This window comes from Scyliorhinus torazame, chromosome 6, assembly GCF_047496885.1.
Source record: "Scyliorhinus torazame isolate Kashiwa2021f chromosome 6, sScyTor2.1, whole genome shotgun sequence".
NCBI lineage: Eukaryota > Metazoa > Chordata > Chondrichthyes > Carcharhiniformes > Scyliorhinidae > Scyliorhinus > Scyliorhinus torazame.
The window spans coordinates 16,457,560-16,478,963 of NC_092712.1; the positions used below are offsets into that span (position 1 = coordinate 16,457,560).

At 50.9% G+C, this 21,404-nt stretch overlaps 2 protein-coding genes across 2 annotated transcripts in view; one reads left to right on the forward strand and one right to left on the reverse strand.

The window, feature by feature from the left end:
- Window positions 1–671, forward strand: part of cfap20 (cilia and flagella associated protein 20) — a 21,670-nt gene extending 20,999 nt beyond the window's left edge. Inside the window, exon 5 of the mRNA XM_072510167.1 lies at window positions 618–671. Coding sequence (XP_072366268.1) covers window positions 618–671 — 54 coding nt within the window. The remainder of the gene's footprint in view (window positions 1–617) is intronic.
- LOC140424690 (diacylglycerol O-acyltransferase 1-like) overlaps window positions 7–21,404 on the reverse strand; it is a 198,809-nt gene continuing 177,411 nt past the window's right edge. The window contains exons 13-17 of the mRNA XM_072507974.1: window positions 14,826–14,938; window positions 13,903–13,968; window positions 9,336–9,423; window positions 8,460–8,522; window positions 7–2,481 (exon numbers count right to left, since the gene is read on the reverse strand). Of these exons, the coding sequence (XP_072364075.1) occupies window positions 2,335–2,481; window positions 8,460–8,522; window positions 9,336–9,423; window positions 13,903–13,968; window positions 14,826–14,938 (477 nt within the window). The 3' untranslated portion in view covers window positions 7–2,334. The remainder of the gene's footprint in view (window positions 2,482–8,459; window positions 8,523–9,335; window positions 9,424–13,902; window positions 13,969–14,825; window positions 14,939–21,404) is intronic.

The window sequence follows — 21,404 nt, forward strand, 5'->3', positions numbered from 1 at the left end:
AGGCACTTAGCGAGAAACAACCAAGATGCCGAGGATGGTCTCTGCTCCAGTCTGGTTTCAGCCCCCTGAAGACACAAGCATCAAAAAAAGAGTTTTTCGAATGACTGCCATTCGTGGTGGGAATCTTCTCCGACACTTAATTCACACTGTAACATGGTGAAACCGACATCCACTGCAGGCACACACAAGGTGGGTGTCAAGAAATGGATAATCGGGAGTGTAGCTACAGGGCAGTGGTGTGAGTATTATATTGCTTAAAATACTCGCCCATCTAACTTTTTTAATGTATTAATAAAGACTAGATGAAGGGCAGGCCAGGACTCCTTCCTGAGAGGTTATTCTGTACATGTAGTTAATTCAGTGACCTCACTGGCTGTAGTGGGCATTTCAGCTTTGTTACAGGTGGGCAGTTCCAGGGCTGGGGGCACTCGGGGTTTGGTGGCCGTGTCCCTTGGGTGCATATCTGGAAATTGAGTCGAGGGTCTGCAGCTTCCCGTGAGGCAGCCGCTTGGTATAAACGGACTGTGGGCGACCTGGCTTGGGTGAAGTTTGGTCATTCCAGCTCGCTCACAAATTTGGAATCACTTCTGAAATTAACTTAACTAATTCGCCTGAAGGCGTACGATACCAGCCCTCAGAGAGCACTCTCTCTCGTTGACGAGTTTGACTGAAATTTCTTCATGTTACCGCACAACCGTTTTATTTGGCATGAGAGGAAAGGAAAACCTCTCCACAAGCAAGTGTGAAATGGGAAGCTTTGCACATGTAACTGCTGAATTTCAACTGGGAGAGAAACGGTGTCAAAGGCCCTCACTGTCCCAGACTGTACCCAGGCACCCCGGAGGATGACACCAGGTTTATGCAATCCTCACTAAATACATTGTGCGATCGTGCAAAATGGGGTACAAAGCAGCAGATTGTGTCGCAAAGAGCTAAAACAAGGTTGGCTTCAGGGAGAAGTATTAATAAAAATATAAATGAATCTTCTCTCCACCCAATAAACCGAGACATCACCAACATATCCCTGAAGAGAGTGTTTGTGGAACACATTTTATTCAGCTTTGCTCAGTGGGGTGCGTCTGGTTATGATCTTACCGATCATTGTATTAACCAGTTGAGCTGAGCAGACAGATCATGGTCGTGTTGACGAGCCACCCTTCAGCCCCGCCTGTGGCTTAGCGCAGGTGAAGGGACTCAGACAGCACCAGTTCAGACATCTGGGAACTACATCTGCCAGCTGTGTCACTCCGTAAAACTTTAACTCAAAGGTTGGTTGGGGGGGGGGGGGGGGGGGGGGGTGAGCACAGCCCTTTGCAACATCGCCCAACCTCCCCACACAACGGATAGTTCATTCATTCAGAGCGGCGGGAGACAGACGTGGGGACGAGTGACAAACTTCACCTGCATCAACTCAATAGACATTTTACTTCGAACAAACGTTGCACACCCAATCACCGGGGAGGGGGGGCGGATTATCCAGGGCGCTGATTTCAATCAGAAAGAAAATGGAGAAATCCGACATCGGGCTCATTGACTCCCAGGAACACATTCCTGAACACAATGATCCCAAATCCAACCCACCATCAGGAATATTGATTTCAGGGACGGAGGACACGAGACAATGGCAAACGCACCAGTTTTAACAGAAACCAAGACATTCAAACCATTTGTGAAGATGGAAAAATAGTTTTTCCTCCAAGGGCTTCTACCCGCCCCCCCCCCCCCATCACAGGGCTCAGCAACACGCCCCATCTCCAGTCAGAGGAGATATTCAATGGTAATACCTTCAAATAGAACACTGATTAGCAGCTGTGAGATCCAAGAGAGATTTTAAACAGAAACCCCCCCCAATAATCAACAATGTGCTTTAATCTTCGACATGGGGGGGCAGGGAGAAGAGGTGAGTGAAATATGACATCTCTGAACGGGATGCCACTGCGTTGTCAGCAGACTGACACAGCCCGATAGGACAGTTGCACCCCTCATCTCAGTGGCTAGTTGAAATGCTCCTTTTGACCTCGTTCTCCTCCATCCTAACACCCGCTAATCCTCAGCTTCAGTTCCCTCTCTGGGCTCCAATTGCAATATTCAGTGACTGAGGTCCCATATTTCTCACTGATCTATGGGAGCTAAGTTCATGCAGAGACACACGCCCGCTGTAAATGGATTAATCAAAGGGATGGTGCCCCCGTGTTCCACAAACACTTCCCTCCGTTGAAAAAAATATATAAATTCCTCTCTGAGAAACTTCCAGCAATTATAAAAATAAACGAGGCAGGCGTCATCACAGTCCTTGCTCATCCACGAGATCCTGTCGTTGTAGCTTTCCCGCAATCACTGAGGTCCCTCATAGTTCAGGATGTAATAATCGTGCACATACATCAGCACTGCCGCTGGCTGCCCAATGATCAGGGACAGCCACACTGCTGCATTGCCGTAATTCCCACTCAGAAACCTGCCAACCAACCAAGCCAGCGGAACCTGGAAGTGAAAACAGGTAAAAGTGATTCCATTTCTTTTTAACTTTCTGTACGTCACCCTCCCCGTCTCCACCTTCACCACCCTCCCGATATACATAGCCGAGGGCATGAATAACAGAACCAGCCTAACAATCGTACACTAGTCTCTGCATTAACCTGGGGTTCAGACCTCGCACCCTTAACCACATGGCCAAATTGAAATGAAATGAAAATCGCTTATTGTCACAAGTTGGCTTCAAATGAAGTTACTGTGAAAAGCCCCTAGTCGCCACATTCCGGCGCCTGTTCGGGGAGGCTGGAACGGGAATTGAACCATGCTGCTGGCCTGCCTTAAAAGCCAGCTATTTAGCCCTGTGCTAAACCAGCCCCAAATTCACTTCTCCAATTCAGTGGATCATGAATGTAGCCAACAATTATTTTTTTTGAATAAATTTAGAGTGCCCAATTATTTTTTTCCAATTAAGGGGCAATTTAGCGTGGCCAGTCCACCTACCCTGCACATCTTTGGGTTGTGGGGGTGAGACCCACTCAGGCACGGGGAGAATGTGCAAACTCCACACGGACAGTGACCTGGGGCCAGGATTGAACCTGGGACCTCAGCGATGTCATAGAATCATAGAATTTACAGTGCAGAAGGAGGCCATTCGGTCCATCGAGTCTGCGCCGGCTCTTGGAAAGAGCACCCTATCCAAGGTCAACACCTCCACCCTATCCCCAGAACCCAGTAACCCCACCCAACACTAAGGGCAATTTTGGACACTAAGGGCAATTTATCACGGCCAATCCACCTAACCTGCACATCTTTGGACTGTGGAAGGAAACGGAGCACCCGGAGGAAACCCACGCACACACTGGGAGAACGTGCAGACTCCGCGCAGACAGTGACCCAAGCCGGAATCGAACCTGTGACCCTGGAGCTGTGAAGCAATTGTGCTATCCACAATGCTACCGTGCTGCCCTTAAGGGGCAATTTAGCGTGGCCAATCTTTGGGTCGTGTGGGTGAGACCCACGCAAACACAGGGAGAATGTGATGTGAGGCAGCAATGCTAACCACTGTGCCACCATGCTGCCTATAGCCAACAATTCTGGGCATGGCATTTGTTAAGCTTAAAATCACCTCTTTAGACTGATCTGTAGGGAATAGGGTGGGAAATGACCTGCAGCGGAGGTGGTCAGAAATGTATTACTAGTCTGCCGTGTTAATTTACTCTGCTGTCTGTTTTGAAACCCAGTTCTTTTTTTTTCTTTTTTAAAAAATATATTTTATTAAAGTTTTCAAACACAATTTTTTCCCTTACAAATCAAAGAAATAAAAATACAAGTAACATAATAACTGCAATATAACATTGTGTAACTAACATGGTAAACTAACCAAATAACACAAAGTAATACTCCCCCCCCCGCCCCCTCTCCCCCTCCAAAAACCCAACCCAATGTCGCCTCCATTGCCCCCAGATACTTAATGTTGCCGCCACCACTGGGTTTGGGGTAAATTTTTTTAGTGAGAGCGGTAGTGGCGCCGTCACCAGCGCTTTTAAACTCGTCCCTTTACAGGACTTCATCTCCAATCTTTTCCACGCCGCTCCCTCTCCCTCTATCATCCACTTACGAATCATCGCCACGTTGGCAGCCCAGTAGTAGTCGCCCAAATTCAGCAATGCCAGTCCCCCTCTGTCTCTACTACGTTGTAGGAACCCCCTCCTTACCCTCGGGACCTTCTCTGCCCACACGAAGCTCGTGATGCTCCTACCTATTTTTTAAAAAAAGGCCTTAGTGATCAGTATAGGGAGACATTGGAACACAAATAGGAACCTCGGGAGGACCATCATCTTAATCGCCTGCACTCTGCCCGCCAGTGACAGCGGCTGCATGTCCCACCTTTTGACATCCTCTTCCATTTGTTCCACCAGTCGTGTCAGATTAAGTCTGTGAAAGGTTCCCCAGCTCCTGGCTATCTGAATCCCCAGGTATCGGAAGTTTCTTTCCACTCTCCTTAGCGGTAGGCCATCTATCCCTCTACTCTGGTCCCCAGGGTGTATCACAAAAAGCTCACTCTTTCCCATGTTAAGCCTATATCCCGAGAAATCTCCAAACTCCCTCAATATCTGCATGACCTCTGTCATCCCCCCACTGGGTCCGTCACATACAACAGTAGGTCATCTGCGTAGAGTGACACTCGGTGTTCCTCTCCCCCTCTAATCACCCCTCTCCATTTTCTGGAGTCTCTCAGCGCTATGGCCAGTGGTTCAATTGCCAACGCGAACAGTAATGGGGACAACGGGCATCCCTGTCTTGTTCCCCTGTGTAGTCGAAAATACTCTGACCTTTGCCGATTTGTGACTACACTTGCCGTTGGGGCCCCATAGAGGAGTTTAACCCAGCTGACAAACCCCTCCCCGAACCTCCTCAGCACCTCCCATAGATACTCCCACTCCACCCTATCAAATGCCTTCTCTGCATCCATTGCCGCCACTATCTCTGCCTCCCCCTCCACTGGGGACATCATTATCACCCCTAATAGCCGTCGCACGTTGACATTTAGTTGTCTCCCCTTTACGAACCCTGTCTGGTCTTCGTGCACCACCCCCGGGACACAATCTTCTATCCTCGTTGCCAGCACCTTTGCTAGCAACTTGGCGTCCACATTTAGCAGTGAGATATGCCTAAAGGACCCGCTTCAGGATTAGCGATATCGTCGCCTCCGCCATTGTCGGGGGTAGGGTCCCCCCTTCTCTGGCCTCGTTAAAGGTCCTTACCAGCAGCGGGGCCAACAAGTCCACATATTTTCTATAAAATTCCACGGGGAACCCATCTGGTCCCGGGGCCTTCCCTGCCTGCATGTTCCCCAGCCCCTTGGTAACCTCGTCCACCCCAATCGGCGCCCCCAGGCCTTCCACCTCCTGCTCCTCCACCCTCGGGAACCTTAATTGGCCAAAAACTGCCGCATCTCCTCTTTTCCCTCCGGGGGTTGGGACCTATAAAGTCTCTCGTAAAAGGTCAAACACCTCGTTTATCTTCCCTGCTCTCCGCACCGTGGTTCCCGTTTCATCCCTAACTCCCCCTATCTCCCTCACCGCCGTCCTCTTTCGCAGCTGATGGGCCAACAGACGGCCCGCCTTTTCCCCATATTCATATCTCATCCCGTGCCTCCGCCCTCCTCGTGGTCAACAGGTCGAACTCCGTCTGGAGTCGTCGTCTCTCCCTGTATAGTCCTTCCTCCGGGGCCTCCGCGTATTCTTTATCTACCCTCAAAATCTCCCCCAGTAGTCTTTCCCTTTCCTTGGCCTCTATTTTCCCCTTGTGAGCCCTGATGGAGATCAGCTCTCCTCTGACCACCGCCTTTAGTGCTTCCCATACTACTCCCACTCGGACCTCCCCGTCGTCATTGGCCTCCAGGTATCTTTCGATACATCCCCGCACCCTTCCGCAGACTCCCTCATCCGCCAGTAATCCCACAGCCAGTCGCCAGAGTGAACGTTGCTCCCTCTCCTCTCCTAGTTCCAGGTTCACCCAGTGTGGGGCATGATCTGAAACAGCTATGGCTGAATACTCAGTTCCTTCCACCCTCGAGATCATTGACCTTCCCAAAACAAAGAAATCTATCCGGGAATACACCTTGTAAACATGGGAGAAGGAGGAGAACTCTTTAGCCTTCGGCCTAACAAATCGCCACGGATCCACTCCCCCCATTTGGTCCATAAACCCCCTAAGCACCTTGGCCGCTGCCGGCCTTCTTCCGGTCCTGGATCTAGATCTATCTAACCCTGGGTCCAGCACGGTGTTGAAGTCCCCCCCCATTATCAGGTTTCCTACCTCCAGGTCCGGGATACGTCCCAGCATCCGCTTCATAAATCCCGCATCATCCCAATTCGGGGCATATACGTTAGCCAACACGACCTCCATTCCCTCCAGTCTGCCACTCACCATCACATATCTGCCTCCGCTGTCTGCTACAATGTTCCTAGCTTCGAATGACACCCGTTTCCCCACCAATATGGCCACCCCTCTGTTCTTTGCATCCAGCCCTGAGTGGAACACCTGTTCCACCCATCCTTTCCTTAACCTAACTTGGTCCGCCACCTTCAGGTGCGTCTCCTGAAGCATGGCCACGTCTGCCCTCAGTCCTTTCAAGTGCGCGAACACTCGGCCCCTTTTAATCGGCCCATTTCGGCCTCTCACGTTCCACGTGATCAGCCGAACTGGGGGGCTACCTGCCCCCTTCCCGTGTCGACTAGCCATCACCCTCTCTAGGCCAGTCCCACGTCCCGGTTCTGCGCACCCACCCGTTCCCCAGGCGGCGCATTCCAGCCCCGATCACCCTTTCTTTTACCAGTTCCTCTTTGATTTCTGCAGCAGCAACCCAGTTATCCTCCCCCCCTCCCCCCGCTAGATCCCCATCTAGCATGATTGCTCCCCCCATATTGCTTCCGAAAGTCAGCTGACTTCAACTGACCCCGGCTTCTCCCGCTCTCTCCTTGACCCCCCCGTGTGGAGAACTCCCATCTACCTTGCGCCTAACTTCCCGCCATCATCTTTCTGGCGCGGGAACAAGAACAGTAAGCCCAGTGTTCTCTATAGTTGTCCCGCCCCTTGCTCCCCAATTTACATCTCTATATACATCAGCATTGTCATTTCCCCTCTAACATCAGTCCCTCAGTTCTGATCCAGTTTCTCGTTTTTAATGAAGGTCCATGCTTCTTCCGCCGTTTCGAAGTAGTGATGCCTCTCCTGGTGCGTGACCCACAGTCGCGCCAGCTGCAGCATCCCGAACTTCACCTTCTTCTTGTGTAGCACCTCCTTGGCTCGATTAAAACTCGCCCTCCTTCTCGCCACCTCCGCACTCCAATCCTGGTACACCCGTACCACCGCATTCTCCCATCTACTACTCCGTACCTTTTTGGCCCATCTCAGAACCACCTCTCTGTCATTGAAGCGATGAAATCGCACGATCGTCGCCCTAGGTGGTTCTCCCGCCTTTGGTCTCCTCGCAGGGACCCGATGGGCCCCTTCCATTTCCAAGGGGCCCGAGGGGGCCTCAGCTCCCATTAGCGAGCGTAGCATCATGCTCACATAAGCCCCGCAGTCCGCTCCTTCCACTCCCTCGGGGAGACCCAGGATCCGAAGGTTCTTTCTCCGTGATCTGTTTTCTAGGACTTCAATCCTTTCAATGCACTTTTTGTGGAGCGCCTCGTGCACCTGCGTTTTGACCGCCAGGCCCAGGATCTCGTCTTCGTTGTCCGTCACCTTCTGCTCCACCACGCGGAGCTCCATCTCCTGGGTCTTTTGTGCCTCCTTAAGCCCCTCAATTGCCTGTAGCATCGGGGCCAGCACCTCCTTCTTAAGCAGCTCCACACACCGTCTCAAAAATTCGTCTTGGTCCGGCCCCCATGTCGCCTGGGCTCTCTCCGCCGATATCTTGCTCCTTTTTTCTTCTGCCACTGTCCTCGAGGATTCTTCGCGGTCTGGCAGCCGATATTTTTCTTTTTCGTTTGGGGGGGGGGGACGACTCCCTGTTGTCTCACCCCACACCGGGGTTCGTCCCGAAAAAATTCCCCGTTGGGGCTCTTAAAAGAGCCCGAAGGTCCGTTCGAGCTGGAGCCGCCGAAACGTGCGGCTTAGCTGGTCATCGCCGCAACCGGAAGTCCTTGAAACCCAGTTCTAACCGCAGTAGCTTCCCCCCTGTGAGCATGGGAGAGGAAAGAAATTGTCCACAGCCTGCATCTCTCTTTCCCCCGCTCGTGCAATAACTGTGAAGTTCAGGGTTTGCTACAACTCGAGGAAACCTACTGCCAAGTCAAGAGGACCATCCCTTTATTTTTCGAGGAATGTGACCGAATTGTACCGGGAACCAGTGCACCCAGTGCATCCTGCTCAGCGTCCCGTGGAGCAGCAGCAGAACAGGAGGTTTCCTCTTCTCCAAATCCACCCCCCACCACCAAAAGCCCAGAATCAGACGGCTGTTACCGTGAGTTACTCACCTGAGCCATCATCCCCATGAACGCCCACAGGCGGAACATCTTCAGAGGAACACTGACCAAGTACTAGAGAAATAAGACAGTCATTAGGACCCAAAGTAGTGACACAGTTGAAGCATTACCTGGAAATAATGGCGTTGCGGGTCAGCCGATACTTTGGGTAGCATTCTCACCCAAATCAGGAGATTATGGGTTCAAGCCCCACTCCAGGGCTTGGGTCCATAACCCAGGCATAATCCAATGCCTTACTATGGGAGTGCTGCAATGTTGCAGGTGCCTTTCTTTGGAGGTGACAGGAGTTAGAGATGGATCTTGGGGCTAAAGGGATCAACGGACATGGAGGAAAAGCGGGAACTGGTTGCGGTGTTGGATGAACAGCCATGATCACAATGAATGGCGGAGCAGACTCGAGGGGCTGAACGGCCTATTTCCGCTCCTATGTCTTATGACAAATTATCAGATTGAAACCCAACTCATTATTAATCTGGTGCTTGCTGTACCATGTGTTCCAACATTGTCACTATCGCAAAACACACTTCAGGGTGTGTGAAAGAGATTCTTTGCTATGCCCAAGGGCACTGTGCAATAAGTACGGTAAGGGTGACCAGAGGCTGCTTTCCCCTTTGAGGGGGAGAGCGCTGACTGCTGGTGATTTAACCCGAGGATCGCCACACCTCAGGCGAGGGGCAAGGTTGAGAAGGCGGGGCCTTTATGCAGGAAGTGCCTCTGAACTGAAGGAGCAACAAGCAAATTGTATGTGAAGGCTGTGGGAGGACGTCAAACACGTGCCACTGCAGGGAGCCTCTGGAAGGGCAACAGCTGGGGGAGGTGATGCTGAGGACACTCAGCTTAAACACGTCAAACCCCCCACATGCTGACCTCATGAAAGAAAGCCGATGCGAAGAAGACTGCCATCTGTGCCATCCTCTTATTCACACCTCTCTTCAGCATGGGTTTATAGAAATGTCTGCACACAAAACACAAAGATATTTAACACATTTACTTCATCAATAGCCCTAAACACAAAAAAAACATTTGACCCATGATTGGATATCCCGATCCCTCCTGCCTGAATTCACACTTTTAATTCATAATAATCTTTATTATTGTCACAAGTAGGTTTACATTAACACGGCAATGAAGTTACTGTGAAAAGCCCCTAGTCGCCACATTCCGGTGCCTGTTCGGGTACACAGAGGGAGAATTCAGAATGTCAAATTCACCGAGCACGACTTTCGGGACATGTGGGAGAAACCGGAGCACCCGGAGGAAACCCACGCAGACACGGGGAGAACGTGCAGACTCCGCACAGACAGTGACACAAACCGAGAGTCAAACCTGGGACCCTGGCGCTGTGAAGCAACAGTGCTAACCACTGTGCTACCATGCCGCACATAACTCAGAACTTCTGTTGCCAGTGTCCCACCCTGCACAGTATCCATGTCACCCCACCCTCACTCCCCCAGTGTCCCACCCTGCACAGTATCCCTGTCACCCCACCCTCACTCCCCCCGTGTCCCACCCTGCACAGTATCCATGTCACCCCACCCTCACTCCCCCAGTGTCCCACTCTGCACAGTATCCCTGTCACCCCACCCTCACTCCCCCCGTGTCCCACCCTGCACAGTATCCCTGTCACCCCACCCTCACTCCCCCCGTGTCCCACCCTGCACAGTATCCCTGTCACCCCACCCTCACTCCCCCAGTGTCCCACCCTGCACAGTATCCCTGTCACCCCACCCTCACCCCCTCAGTGTCCCACCCTGCACAGTATCCCTGTCACCCCACCCTCACCCCCCCATGTCCCACCCTGCACAGTATCCCCGCCCCCCCCCCGTGTCCCACCCTGCACAGTATCCCTGTCCCACCCCCTGCACAGTATCCCTGTCACCCCACCCTCACCCCCCAGTGTCCCACACTGCACACAGTATCCCCCTCACCCCCCAGTGTCCCACACTGCACACAGTATCCCCCTCATCCCCCGTGTCCCACACTGCACACAGTATCCCCCTCACCCCCCAGTGTCCCACACTGCGCACAGTATCCCCCTCACCCCCCCGTGTCCCACCCTGCACACAGTATCCCCGTCACCCCACCCTCACTCCCCCCGTGTCCCACCCTGCACAGTATCCCTGTCCCACCCCCTGCACAGTATCCCTGTCACCCCACCCTCACCCCCTAGTGTCCCACCCTGCACACAGTATCCCTGTCACCCCACCCTCACTCCCCCCGTGTCCCACCCTGCACAGTATCCCCGTCACCCCACCCTCACCCCCCAGTGTCCCACTCTGCACAGTATCCCCCTCACCCCACCCTCACCCCCCAGTGTCCCACCCTGCACACAGTATCCCCGTCACCCCATCCTCACTGACCCCACAGTGGACCCCCCCCGCCCAATCCTCACCGAGCCTCTCTGGGCCACACTGATCACCCCGCTGTCCACACTTGTCCCCTCCCCCCCCCCCCCCCCCCCACACAGTATATATTGCCCATCCCTAATTGCCCTTGAACCCTCAGACCATTTCAGAATCATAAAACCCTACAGTGCAGAAGGATGTGGACCTGGAGTCACATATAGGCCAGACCAGGTAAGAATGGCAGATTTCCAATCTAAGCGACATTAGTGGACCAATCGACAACGGTTTCATGGTCATCACCAGACTTTTAATTCCAGATTTGTATTGAATTGAAATTTGACCGTCTGCAGTGGCGGGTTTGAAGCCTGGAGTCCCAGAGCATTACTCTGGGTTTCGGAATTATTATTCCAGTGACCATATCAGTACGCCGTCTCCCCTGTCCTTGCCGACCCACAGGGGGTCACAAAATGTCTCAGATTTAAACATTTTTGTCTTCATCTTCAAACCCCACTGAGGCTTCGCCCCAAACCATCGCTTAAATCTAATCGGAATTAAAAAATATCATCAAGGGCCACAATCGTCTGGGGGTATCTGGGGAAGGGTTAGGATCCTCCAGGGGGTTCACTGCCTGGGGTATCTGGGGGAGGGTTCGGATCCTCCAGGGGGTTCACTGCCTGGGGTATCTGGGGAAGGGTTAGGTTCCTCCAGGGGGTTCACTGCCTGGGGTATCTGGGGAAGGGTTAGGATCCACCAGGGGGTTCACTGCCTGGGGTATCTGGGGAAGGGTTAGGATCCTCCAGGGGGTTCACTGCCTGGGGTATCTGGGGAAGGGTTAGGATCCTCCAGGGGGTTCACTGCCTGGGGTATCTGGGGAAGGGTTAGGATCCTCCAGGGAGTTCACTGCCTGGGGTATCTGGGGAAGGGTTAGGATCCTCCAGGGGATTCACTGCCTGGGGTATCTGGGGAAGGGTTAGGATCCTCCAGGGGGTTCACTGCCTGGGGTATCTGGGGGAGGGTTCGGATCCTCCAGGGGGTTCACTGCCTGGGGTATCTGGGGAAGGGTTAGGTTCCTCCAGGGGGTTCACTGCCTGGGGTATCTGGGGAAGGGTTAGGATCCACCAGGGGGTTCACTGCCTGGGGTATCTGGGGAAGGGTTAGGATCCTCCAGGGGGTTCACTGCCTGGGGTATCTGGGGAAGGGTTAGGATCCTCCAGGGGGTTCACTGCCTGGGGTATCTGGGGAAGGGTTAGGATCCTCCAGGGGGTTCACTGCCTGGGGTATCTGGGGAAGGGTTAGGATCCTCCAGGGGGTTCACTGCCTGGGGTATCTGGGGAAGGGTTAGGATCCTCCAGGGGATTCACTGCCTGGGGTATCTGGGGGAAGGGTTAGGATCCTCCAGGGGGTTCACTGCCTGGGGTATCTGGGGAAGGGTTAGGATCCTCCAGGGGGTTCACTGCCTGGGGTATCTGGGGGAAGGGTTAGGATCCTCCAGGGGGTTCACTGCCTGGGGTATCTGGGGAAGGGTTAGGATCCCCCAGGGGGTTCATTGCCTGGGGTATCTGGGGAAGGGTTAGGATCCTCCAGGGGGTTCACTGCCTGGGGTATCTGGGGAAGGGTTAGGATCCTCCAGGGGGTTCACAGCCTGGGGTATCTGGGGAAGGGTTAGGATCCTCCAGGGGGTTCACTGCCTGGGGTATCTGGGGAAGGGTTAGGATCCTCCAGGGGGTTCACTGCCTGGGGTATCTGGGGAAGGGTTAGGATCCTCCAGGGGGTTCACTGCCTGGGGTATCTGGGGAAGGGTTAGGATCCTCCAGGGGGTTCACTGCCTGGGGTATCTGGGGAAGGGTTAGGATCCTCCAGGGGGTTCACTGCCTGGGGTATCTGGGGGAAGGGTTAGGATCCTCCAGGGGGTTCACTGCCTGGGGTATCTGGGGAAGGGTTAGGATCCTCCAGGGGGTTCACTGCCTGGGGTATCTGGGGAAGGGTTAGGATCCTCCATGAGGTTCACTGCCTGGGGTATCTGGGGGAAGGGTTAGGATCCTCCAGGGGGTTCACTGCCTGGGGTATCTGGGGAAGGGTTAGGATCCTCCATGAGGTTCACTGGCTGCGACGGATAAGTGAAGTAGAAAATATATTACATCGCTACCACCATGTCATCTTCAGAACATCCATAGCTATGTATATGCTGTGTTAACCATTGTATTAACCCAAGTGGCCATTGTGTGTTGCGGGTGCTGATAAATCAGGAAAGTGGGGGCAGTAAGTAAAGGGGATTCCAGAGAGCCAATGGGAGGCATAAGAAATTAAACTCATCGAAGAGCAGAAATAAAATAAAACATGTCCAGGGAGTGGTAAATGAGGACTGGTGTCCTGATACATGACACAATCAGAGGGACATCTTTCGGTGGAATCACAGCTGGTCAAGGACATGACATAGCTACAGTGTGAAGGATGTCTCTGTAATACCACTGCACTGATAACAGCTTCAGGAGAAAAACACATGGATGGAGGAATGATTAGATTGAAGGTCAAGGAACAGGAGCCGTGTGTACATGTCACCCCTATAATTGGACAAGAAGGTGTTGCCAGTGTCAGCGATCAGTCGAGTAAAATGCTGTGCTTTTTGAATTATACAAAGGGATATAAAATGTGGGTGAGAGTCAGAATGTGTAGAAGGCGTCAGAAGACCCCGCGGGGGCCAACCAGGGCGGGTGCAGGTATGTGTTACCACAACTTTAATCCAAGACATAAACAGGGTAATCAAGTGTTGATTTATGTCAGTGACTGCTCAGGTACTGTAATCTATCAAGTGTTGCTTGGATGGAACACAAACACCTGCATAGACCAGGTGGGCCGAATGGACTGTTCGGTGCTGTAAACTCCATGGAATCCGGGCGGCCGCCCCCCCTCCTTTGCCATGGGGTTTGGCATTTTCCTTATGCCTCTGCCAATCACCTTGGGATGTTCTCTTTCTCCAATGTTCAAGAAGCTACTAAACCCGTCAGATCAGGAACAATGGGCACAGACAAGCGGAGGTGGAGAAACTTTGAGAGTAGACAGAAGCTGTTGGATGTCTTAACTGTCCTCACCTGCTGCACCACTTGTGGACGGGAATGTTCCAGTTCTTCCAAAAATAGGTCACAGTCTCCGAATTCCTGGGGCAGAAACAGATGGTTACACATTTGCTTCAACATGGAGAACCTGCCAATATTTCCCCCGGATTCATAATGTCACCCGTTCCTCCTGGCCCTGGGCCATCAAGTGAAATTGGCCAAAGTGGCTGTAAAAACAAGAACATGGGTCCTGTCCGCTGCGCGGCTGGCAGATGTGCTGCTGGGCCGTAGAGAGCAGGACAATCCCACTTCGATACACAACAAACAGATAAATGAAGGGGAGCATCAATGCAACGCCACAAATCGGCTCCTGGATGGCTGGTGAGTGGGGGTGGGGGAGGGACGAGAGGCCACAGCCTCAAGAACCACCGCTGGGAAGTGTCCATCTGCGGGCACTGGCTGAGATCTGGGCAGGTTTGGCAAAGTGACCTGTCTCTGCCCAGACGGGAGGGCGTTTATCTGAAGTTACATCAGGCTGCCAGTCATCGAACTGCAGCTCGAAACCCCAATATCTCTTGGCGACTGATTTAACATCCAGAATGTGCCAACAACGACTATTCCTGCCCAAGATACTGTCAACACATGTCTTGATGCAATGAAACGATAAAGGAAGGGAAGAGGAGAAATGAAAGGCTGGAAATTGGAACCTCTCTTGGTTTTGAGAGGCACTGACACAGGAGGGAATGGACTGGGTTACAGAGATCAACATTTCCAAGGGTTGATCAATAGCAGTTCAACTTTGGCACGTGTCCTTTACAGTCTCTCAGAAACCTCATGGGTGACTAGCCGAAGTACACTGTCGATAATTAAACCAAATATTTCCAGTTGGAATGTTGAGGAAGATCCTCCAGGGTGGATATCGAACGCAATATCCCGCAACTCCACTGGCCAGTTCTTACCACCAGTCCCTGTAGAATTCCCGATCTCCAAACATCATCAGTTCAGCTAGAACGTTCATGGAGGAGTGGAAGAACCAGTAGAAGAAGATGAGCCAGATCATGTGGTTGGGAACCTGCAAAAGGCAAAGAATGGAGAATTCAGTTCAAGGTTTTTTGTTACTTTCGATTCTCGTTTCAAGGCCATGGAGAGCCCCGAACAGGCGCCGGAATGTGGCGACCAGGGGCTTTTCACAGTAACTTCATTTGAAGCCTACTTGTGACAATAAGCGATTTTCATTTCATTTTAAGTGAAGGCAAGGATGTACTTCCGAGGCTGCACAAGGCTCTGGTCAGACCCCATTTGGAGTATTGTGAGCAGTTTTGGGCCCCGTATCGAAGGCAGGATGTGATGGCCTTGGAAAGCATCCAGAGGAGGTTCACAAGAATGATCTCTGGAATGAAGAGCTTGTCGTATGAGTAACGTTTGAGGACTCTGGGTCAGTACTCGTTGGAGTTTAGAAGGATGAGGGGGGATCTTACTGAAACTTACAGGATACTGCGAGGCCTGGATAGAGTGGACGTGGAGAGGATGTTTCCAGTTGTAGGAAAAACTAGAACCAGAGGACACCATCTCAGACTAAAGGGATGATTCTTTAAACAGAGATGAGGAGGAATTTCTTCAACCAGAGGGTGGTGAATCTGTGGAACTCTTTGCCACAGAAGGCTGTGGAGGCCAAATCACTGAGTGTCTTTAAGACAGAGATAGGTTCTTGATTAATAAGGGGATCGGAGTTAGATACACAGAAGATAGGAGCAGGGGGCCTTCTGGCCCTTGGAGTCTGCTCTGCCATTCATCACAATCATGGGGCTGGTTTAGCACAGGGCTAAATCACTGGCTTTGAAACCAGACTAAGGCAGGCCAGCAGCACGGTTCAATTCCCGTACCAGCCTCCCCGAACAGGCGCCGGAATGTGACGACTAGGAGCTTTTCACAGTAACTTCATTTGAAGCCTACTTGTGACAGTACGCGATTTTCATTTCATGGCTGATCATCCAACTCAATAGCCTAATCCTGCTTTCTCCCCATAGCCTATGATCCCATTCTCCCCAAGTGCTATATCCAGCCGCCTCTTCAATATATTCAATGATTTAGCATCAACTACTTCCTGTGGTAGTGAATTCCACAGGCTCACCACTCTTTGGGTGAAGAAATGTCTCCTTATCTCTGTCCGAAATGGTTTACCCTGAATCCTCAGACTGTGACCCCTGGTTCTGGACACACCCATCATTGGTAACACCTTCCCTGCATCTACCCTGTCTAGTCTGTTAGAATTTTATAAGTCTCTGTGAGATCCCACCTCATTCTTCTGAACTCCAGCGAGAACAATCCCAACCTCGTCAATCTCTCCTCATAGGACAGTCCCGCCATCCCTGGAATCAGTCTGGTAAACCTTCGCTGCACTCCCTCGAGAGCAAGAACATCCTTCCTCCGAGACGGAGACCAAAACTGCACACGATACTCCAAATGTGGCCTCACCAAGACCCTGTAAAATTGCACAAGACATTCCTGCTCCTGTACTCGAAACCTCTTGCAATGAAGGCCAACAAATCATTAGCCTTCTTTACCGCCTGCTGCACCTGCATGCTTACCTTCAGCGACTGGTGCACAAGGACACCCAGGTCCCGCTGCACACTCCCCTCTACCAATTTACAACCATTCAGGTAGTAATCTGCCTTCCTGTTTTTGCTTCCAAAGTGAATAACCTCACACTTATCCAAATTATACTGCATCTGCCATTGATTTGCCCACTCGCCCAACCTGTCCAGATCATGCTGTAGGATCCCTGCATCCTCGTCACAATTCACCCTCCCACCTAATTTGATATCATCTGCAAACTTTGAGATGTTACTTTTTGTTCCCTTATCCAAATCATTAATATATATTGTGAATAGCTGGGGTCCCAGCACCGATCCCTGTGGTACCCCACTGGTTACTGCCTGCCAATTTGAAAAGGACCAGTTATGGGGAGAAGGCAGGAGAATGGGGATGAGAAAAATATCAGCCATGATTGAATGGCGGAGCAGACTGGATGGGTCGAGTGGCCTAATTCTGCTCCTAAGTCTTATGGTCTAAGGCAGTGAAACCACAAGCCAGTTATCAATCCAACACAGGACCAGTTATCTGTGACTCTGATGCTTCAGAAATGCTCCTCCATTGTTTATTAAGTTAAAGCATACAATAATAAAATATATATTATTCAGGAATTGAGTGCCCTTGGATAGAACATAGAACAATACAGCGCAGTACAGGCCCTTCGGCCCACGATGTTGCACCGAAACAAAAGCCATCTAACCTACACTATGCCATTATCATCCATATGTTTATCCAATAAACTTTTAAATGCCCTCAATGTTGGCGAGTTCACTACTGTAGCAGGTAGGGCATTCCACGGCCTCACTACTCTTTGCGTAAAGAACCTACCCCTGACCTCTGTCCTATATCTATTACCCCTCAGTTTAAGGCTATGTCCCCTCGTGCTAGCCATTTCCATCCGCGGGAGAAGGCTCTCACTGTCCACCCTATCTAACCCTCTGATCATTTTGTATGCCTCTATTACGTCTCCTCTTAACCTTCTTCTCTCTAACGAAAACAACCTCAAGTCCATCAGCCTTTCCTCATAAGATTTTCCCTCCATACCAGGCAACATCCTGGTAAATCTCCTCTGCACCCGTTCCAAAGCCTCCACGTCCTTCCTATAATGCGGTGACCAGAACTGTACGCAATACTCCAAATGCGGCCGTACCAGAGTTCTGTACAGCTGTAACATGACCTCCTGACTCCGGAACTCAATCCCTCTACCAATAAAGGCCAACACTCCATAGGGCTTCTTCACCACCCTATCAACCTGGGTGGCAACTTTCAGGGATCTATGTACATGGACACCTAGATCCCTCTGCTCATCCACACTTTCAAGAACTTTACCTTTAGCCAAATATTCCGCATTCCTCTTTTTCCTTCCAAAGTGAATCACCTCACACTTCTCTACATTAAACTCCATTTGCCACCTCTCAGCCCAGCACTGCAGCTTATCTATATCCCTCTGTAACCTGCTACTTCCTTCCACACTATCGACAACACCACCGACTTTAGTATCGTCTGCAAATTTACTCACCCACCCTTCTGCGCCTTCCTCTCGGTCATTGATAAAAATGATAAACAGCAACGGCCCCAGAACAGATCCTTGTGGTACTCCACTTGTGACAGAACTCCATTCTGAACATTTCCCATCAACCACCACCCTCTGTCTTCTTTCAGCTAGCCAATTTCTGATCCACATCTCTAAATCACCCTCAATCCCCAGCCTCCGTATTTTCTGCAATAGCCTACCGTGGGGAACCTTATCAAACGCTTTGCTGAAATCCATATACACCACATCAACTGCTCTACCCTCATCTACCTGTTCAGTCACCTTCTCAAAGAACTCGATAAGGTTTGTGAGGCATGACCTACCCTTCACAATGCCATGCTGACTATCCCTGATCATATTATTCCTATCTAGATGATTATAAATCTTGTCTCTTATAATCCCCTCCAAGACTTTACCCACTACAGACGTGAGGCTCACCGGTCTATAGTTGCCGGGGTTGTCTCTGCTCCCCTTTTTGAACAAAGGGACCACATTTGCTATCCTCCAGTCCTCTGGCACTATTCCTGTATCCAATGATGACATAAAAATCAAAGCCAATGGTCCAGCAATCTCTTCCCTGGCCTCCCAGAGAATCCTAGGATAAATCCCATCAGGTCCCGGGGACTTATCTATTTTCAGCCTGTCCAGAATTGCCAACACCTCTTCCCTACGTACCTCAATGCCATCTAATCTATTTACCTGGAGCTCAGCATTCTCCTCCACAACATTATCTTTTTCCTGAGTGAATACTGACGAAAAATATTCATTTAGTATCTCGCCTATCTCTTCAGACTCTACACACAACTTCCCATCCCTGTCCTTGACTGGTCCTACTCTGTCCCTAGTCATTCGCTTATTCCTGACATATCTATAGAAAGCTTTTGGGTTTTCCTTGATCCTTCCTGCCAAATACTTCTCATGTCCCCTCCTTGCTCGTCTTAGCTCTCTCTTTCGATCCTTCCTCGCTACCTTGTAACTATCCATCGCCCCAACTGAAACTTCACACCTCATCTTCACATAGGCCTCCTTCTTCCTCTTAACAAGAGATTCCACTTCTTTGGTAAACCACGGTTCCCTCGCTCGGCACCTTCCTCCCTGCCTGACCGGTACATACTTATCAAGAACACGCAGTAGCTGATCCTTGAACAAGCTCCACTTATCCAGTGTGTCCAACACTTGCAGCCTACTTCTCCACCTTATCCCCCCCAAGTCACGTCTAATGGCATCATAATTTCCCTTCCCCCAGCTATAACTCTTGCCCTGCGGTGTATACTTATCCCTTTCCATCCTTAACGTAAACGTCACCGAATTGTGGTCACTGTCCCCAAAGTGCTCACCTACCTCCAAATCCAACACCTGGCCTGGTTCATTACCCAAAACCAAATCCAATGTGGCCTCGCCTCTTGTTGGCCTGTCAACAAACTGTGTCAGGAAACCCTATCTGAGAGTGAGAGATACTCTCTTGACCATACAGCTGTGATACTAAACATCAGCACATACAGATCAAAACAAGAACTTTAAGCCGTACATGAGGACTGAAGATTGCAATAGGAGCAGTCGGGTGATGAGGAGTTGGAGAGGCAATGATATAATGGTATTGTGGCAGGATTAGTAATCCAGAGACCCAGAGTCATGCTCGGAGGACCCGGGTTCGAGTCCCACCATGGCAGATGGTGAAAGTTGAATTCAATAAAAATCTAGAATTAAAAGTCTAACGATGACCATGAAACCATTATCGATTGTCGTAAAAACCCACCTGGTTCACTAATGTCCTTTAGAAAAGGAAATTCGCCATCCTCACCTGACTGGCCTACATGTGCCCTGGTATGGCAACTGCTTGGCCCAAGACCGCAAGAAACTACAGTCGTGAACACCGCCCAGTCCATCACACGAACCTGTCTCCCATCTAATGACCCCATGTCTACACCTCCCGCTGCCTGGGGAAAGCGGGCAGCATAATCAAAGACCCCTCCCACCCGGCTTACTCACACTTCCAACTTCTTCCATCGGGCAGGAGATACAGAAGTCTGAGAACACGCACGAACAGACTCAAAAACAGCTTCTTCCCCGCTGTTACCAGACTCCTTAACTACCCTCTTATGGACTGACCTCATTGACACTACACCCTGTATGCTTACCCGATGCCGGTGTCTACATATTTACATTGTATTTTCTTTTCATGTACGGAATGATCTGTTTGAGTTCTACGCAGAAAAATACTTTTCGCTGTACCTTGGTACACGTGACAATAAGCAAATCCAAATGTGACTCCAGACCCACAGCAATGTGGTCGACTCTTAAATGCCCTCTGCGATGGCCGAGCGAGACACTCAGTTCAAGGGCAATTAATAATAATAATAATAATAATAATAGCTTATTGTCACAAGTAGGCTTCAATGAAGTTACTGTGAAAAACCCCTAGTCACCACATTCCGACACCCGTTCAGGGAGGCCAGTACGGGAATTGAACCGTGCTGCTGCCTTGTTCTGCATTACAGGCCAGCTGTTTAGCCCACTGTGCTTAACCAGCCCCAATTAGGAAAATAGAAGAAGGAGGCCCTTCGAGTCTGCTCCACCATTCATTATGATCATGGCTGATCATCCAACTCAATAACAGGGCACACGGTAGCACAAGTGGACAGCACTGTGGCTTCACAGCGCCAGTGTCCCAGGTTCGATTCCCCGCTGGGTCAGTGTCTGTGCGGAGTCTGCACGTTCTCCCCGTGTCTGCGTGGGTTTCCTCCGGTTGCTCCGGTTTCACCCCACAGTCCAAAGATGTGCAGGTTAGGTGGATTGGCCTTGCTAAATTGCCCTTAGTGTCCAAAAAGGTTGGGAGGGGTTGTTTGAGTTACGGGGATAGGGTGGAAGTGAGGGCTTAATGTGGGTCGGTGCAGACTCAATGGGCCGAATGGCCTCCTTCTGCACTGTATGTTCTAACCTGACCCAGTCTGTCCCCCTCCTTATCCTTTATTCCCTTGTGTTTGGATAACAAATGCTAGCTTTGCTGGTGATACCCACAGCCCATGACAGAATTGAACAAAAAAGGACCCACAGCCACAATCCTCCACTGATGAGACCATGCACACAGGGGAAAGTTTGCGATGTCATTCTGCAATCCAAACCTGGTTTTCCCTTATGCTAACCCCCCCCCCCCCCCCGCACCCTCGCCGCTCTGGTGCTGAAGAACAATAAAATCATTGTTTCAAATCAGTTCCTATCTGGAAGGCAAATTTCCTTCTCGGGCAAACTCAACGAGGAGTTAAAGAGAATTGGGATCGAATATAATTCCACAACTGGGATTTGCAAATCGAGAGCTCACTCCAAGCCAATGAACAAAAGGGCAAAAAACTAGGAAGGTTTATGGAAGTTGCTCGGAAGCCGCGAATGCTGCAGAAAGTCTGGAGGGGTTTAG